The sequence below is a fragment of the Acyrthosiphon pisum genome, chromosome A2 (assembly GCF_005508785.2).
Source record: "Acyrthosiphon pisum isolate AL4f chromosome A2, pea_aphid_22Mar2018_4r6ur, whole genome shotgun sequence".
Taxonomy (NCBI): Eukaryota; Metazoa; Arthropoda; class Insecta; order Hemiptera; family Aphididae; genus Acyrthosiphon; species Acyrthosiphon pisum.
The window spans coordinates 60175863-60179913 of record NC_042495.1 but is presented as its reverse complement, the minus strand read 5'-3'; the positions used below and the strand labels follow the sequence as shown (position 1 = coordinate 60179913).

Genomic DNA, 4051 nt, shown 5'->3' with positions numbered 1-4051 from the left:
CCCACACCACCACTAAAACCGGCCCTGATTATAAAGTTTATTACACATTTTATTTTATACCTATAGTGATGACTAATGAAATATATGTCGCCACGTCAACATACACAATTAGGTATAAATTGTATTGTTCAATTAAAATAATTTGTTATATTATATTAAATAATATATTATTACTATCATTGGTTTATTCATTAAATTTTCTCAATAATTGTTTAATCTTTCTTTCCACGGTAATTAGGAGCTATAAATGAATAATTAAGTTATAATTAATATTACTCTAGACAGTAGACTTAATATGTACATTGTAATGTATAATATTATATAGGTACTCATAATCTCATAGACTATAGTAACTATACTCCGGCCCATGAGAGTCCATATGTCAGAATGCGTCCGTCACTGCGCATGGGCACGTAGCCGAATAGAGGGAATGGCTTCATGGTGGGAGAAAACAGACGTCACGTATTACTATATGAATGCGCGGTTTACGTATGGACTCTCGTGGGCCGGAGTATAGATGATTTATCCCGTGACATTAAATAACTATTGAGAAAATCAAAAAATGACCTGCTTAAAGTACCATCTTAATCCAATTTGCTAAAAGATAAGATAGGTATTACATATTGAAATCAAATCACTCCTTCTGGTAGAAATTTTGTATACAGGATAAAAAAAAAAGGTGGGTAAGTGGATGTCGCTCTGCTGTATAGTAGGTTACAAGTTGGTCACTGTATAATGGATAGTATTAAATTTGAATTCAAAATAATTTGCTAATTTTCGTGATTTTTACATATTTTGTCAATTTTTGAACTTTAAATGCTAATAAAAAAAAACTGTGACTAAGGATTTTTAATATTTTTCAAATGTCATTGTAACAATATAGTAGGAGCCTTGTATTAAATTTTCAAGTATTTTTACTCAACAAATAAAGTTTTAATGACATTCATAGAAAAAAAAAAACTAATTAAATTGGAAACTGAAATTGTCCGTAAACAGCTCAAAACAAACCAAAATATTTTGAAAATTTTATCATGTATAGAAAATGGAAATATAAACAACCATTGAAAATTTCATGTATCTACGGTTATTCGTTTTAAAGTTACACCAAAAACCAAAATCAATTTTCTCGAAAACAAAATTCCCGTTTTTCCTTAATTTTTCTTTTGTTTTTCACGGCGCTTTTGAAAACTACTGGAAAAATGTACCCTCAAAGTACCAACTAGATTCACTTTCCTATCAGAAAAGGTACTGTTGAAGAAAATCCAAGCACTTTTACTGTCCTAAAAGGTGATGACAGACACAAAAAAAAAAAAAATAAAAAAAAAAACACACATCATTGTAAAATCAATACATTCATCGTTCCACTCAGAAATCAGAATCTAAAATAACTAATGGCGATAGTTGCCGGGCTTAAGCTCAAACTGTTATTATTTAAGGACGTCACACCCACATGTGTTGTGTTGTCTCCGTCTTGCGCACGTACGACATAAAAAAACGCGTTTACGCAGTCTGAGAAGAACTCGCTCAATTTTGGTTCTTGCGTAAAAATACCTTTTATAAAATTGAATTGTGACAATATTTTTGAGCAAGTCCTTGCGTTTTTCCATTATACCCAATACAACGTTCATCATATCGTTTAGAAATAGCAAAAATTTTAACATTTTTAAAATAGGTACCTTTAACTTTTCAACATTTAAATTTTTTAAAAAAACTCTGTGACTTTAACTTATGTTTATACCACTGTCTTGCCCTCCAAAATATTGTCATCTTTTAATTTTGTTATAGGTGTTTTAATCACCCAAAATTGAGTGAGTTCTACGTAAACGCGTTTTGTCTATCTCATACGTGTGTAGGACGGAGACAACACATGCAGGCGTGACGTTCTCATAATATTTACCTACACAGTTTTTTTTTTTTTAATAATCATTATTGACGCCACAACGCGTCTCAGAATAATAAATAGTAATGTACCTATTTATATATTATAGGTAGATATTATTAGTAACATTACGAATTGTGATTAAATAATCAAAGAGCAACGACAAAAACGGTACCGCCATAGTGCCATGACAAAGTAAATAAATTTGCAATGACATAAACATGTTATTTATAATTTATATCATGAACTTTAGTTTGTCATGGTCACAATGGTACTATGGTAGAGTATAGACTATAACCCTCCGACGATGATTGTATTGACTGTCTTGTGTTATTTAATATTTACATTATAGTTATGTATTTAGAATACATGACATAGAACTGACAGAAGTGCAAAAGTTATCTAATGTGTAATAATATATATATATATTATAGACAGACATTTTATTATTAATTTGATATTAAAATCTGATCACAGAACGAAGAATCTGACGCAGTTACTGATAAGCAGTCTTGGGTAAAATATTTTTGAAAAGTATTTGGAATAAATACTCGAATACTTATGAAAAATTGTATTCCGAATACTTTATTATAAATAAATATCAAATGATAATTATTTGATAAATGATAAAAATATAAAAATTTAAATATAAAATATAAATGATAAATATTTGAAACGATACCAGTTATAATTTTGATATTGTGTGATATTAATAGATATTATTGATTCCAAATTTCCAACTCATAAAATATAAATTTTGTATTTTTGTTTAAATCAAATGCAAGGGAATAACATGCAAATTAAAAATTTAATTTTCATACTACAAAAGTATTCAGAATAGTTTCAAAAGTATTCAGAATACACCACAAAATACTTTTGGAAATAGTATTCTAAAAGTATTCGGAATACTTAAAAAATATTCAGAATACACTATTCGGAATACTACCCAAGACTGCTGATTAGTTAGGTTAGTAGGTTACCTACATAATAATATTATATTATATTATAGTCACTGGATAGTGAGTCGTGAGTGACTAAATTGTCTGAATCTATATAAAAGCGTACAAGTCACCAGAGTAAGTACTAAGTTGTATACCTATTTTTTTTTTTAATAATACCTATTACCATAGATTTTATAATATATTATTATTTAAGATCAATGCATTTACGTAGTCGGTGGCTATACTACTGTAATAGTATATTAGTGATTGATAATATGGGTTATAATATATTATATTATTATATTTAAATAGTATACAATATAGGTACCTATATAGTCATTGGTCATTAGTCAGTAGCTTATAAGTATAATATATAAATCTAAAATCACGATGTATATAGATATAATATATTATAATATTATTATCTACATCGTGGTATGTATAATCGCGGTGGTACTCGTACTTCGTATTCGTGTCTCGTAATGATAATAATATAGTTATTACTACTGCATATTATTATATTATTCGTGTTCTCTCTGGCCGCGCCGAGGATGTGGCGACACTGGACCCACCGCGATTGCGCATCAGCTCCATAATCGCTCCGACCGCGTAGCGACTATATAGCGAGCGCAGAGCTGAACGAGACTGACGGCCTGACGCTGACGAGTGACGACCGGTAACGAGTCGAGTCGAGCCTCCTCGAGTACAACTGAGTACTGAATTGTACTTTATATAAAATTTAGTCGGCAGTCGAGTCATTAATCAAATTCCAACGGTCCTCAGGTTTCGTGTGTACGGCGAGCGTGCGTGCGTGCGTGCGTGCGTGCGTATGTTATTATTGTTTTCCCCTCCACCGGTGCCACGGGAAGGAAAAAAATGGTGTTCGTGTGTCGTCGGATTGCGCGCAACTAGAAGAGCCGTAGACGCAAAACGAAATGGTTTTCCGCGTTCCTCCGCCGCCGGTAGTCGTTTTTGTTCGCTCGTCCGCGTAGTTCGGTCGCCGTCGCGCGGTTCCGTGTTGTTGCCTGTGTGATTGTGCGTGCGCGTCGAGCTTTTACGTTTGCCCCCCAACCGGTTGGCGACTGGTGTGATGGTCGCCCGTTGTCGCTTGAACGTGTCGTCGTAGGAGAGCAGCAGCTGCCCGCGGTCGCAGTCCGTGTCGCCGGCGTCAGTCAGGTCGTCGGTTGAGATGGCCGAGTATTATCAGGTAAGTTCATTCACCTGTGGTCCA

The 4051-nt window shown here is 33.1% G+C and overlaps 1 protein-coding gene across 3 annotated transcripts in view; it reads left to right on the top strand.

Moving 5' to 3' along the window:
- The first annotated feature begins 3450 nt into the window (after positions 1 to 3450).
- Positions 3451 to 4051, top strand: part of LOC100166226 (serine/threonine-protein kinase N) — a 33693-nt gene continuing 33092 nt past the window's right edge. For 2 of the 3 annotated variants that reach the window (XM_016805526.2, XM_003245391.4), the window contains exon 1: positions 3452 to 4027. In XM_016805526.2, coding sequence (XP_016661015.1) covers positions 4010 to 4027 — 18 coding nt within the window. In that variant the 5' untranslated portion in view covers positions 3452 to 4009. Of the gene's footprint in view, positions 4028 to 4051 lie in introns of all 3 variants that reach the window. The other variant, XM_003245390.4, reaches the window with a different exon arrangement.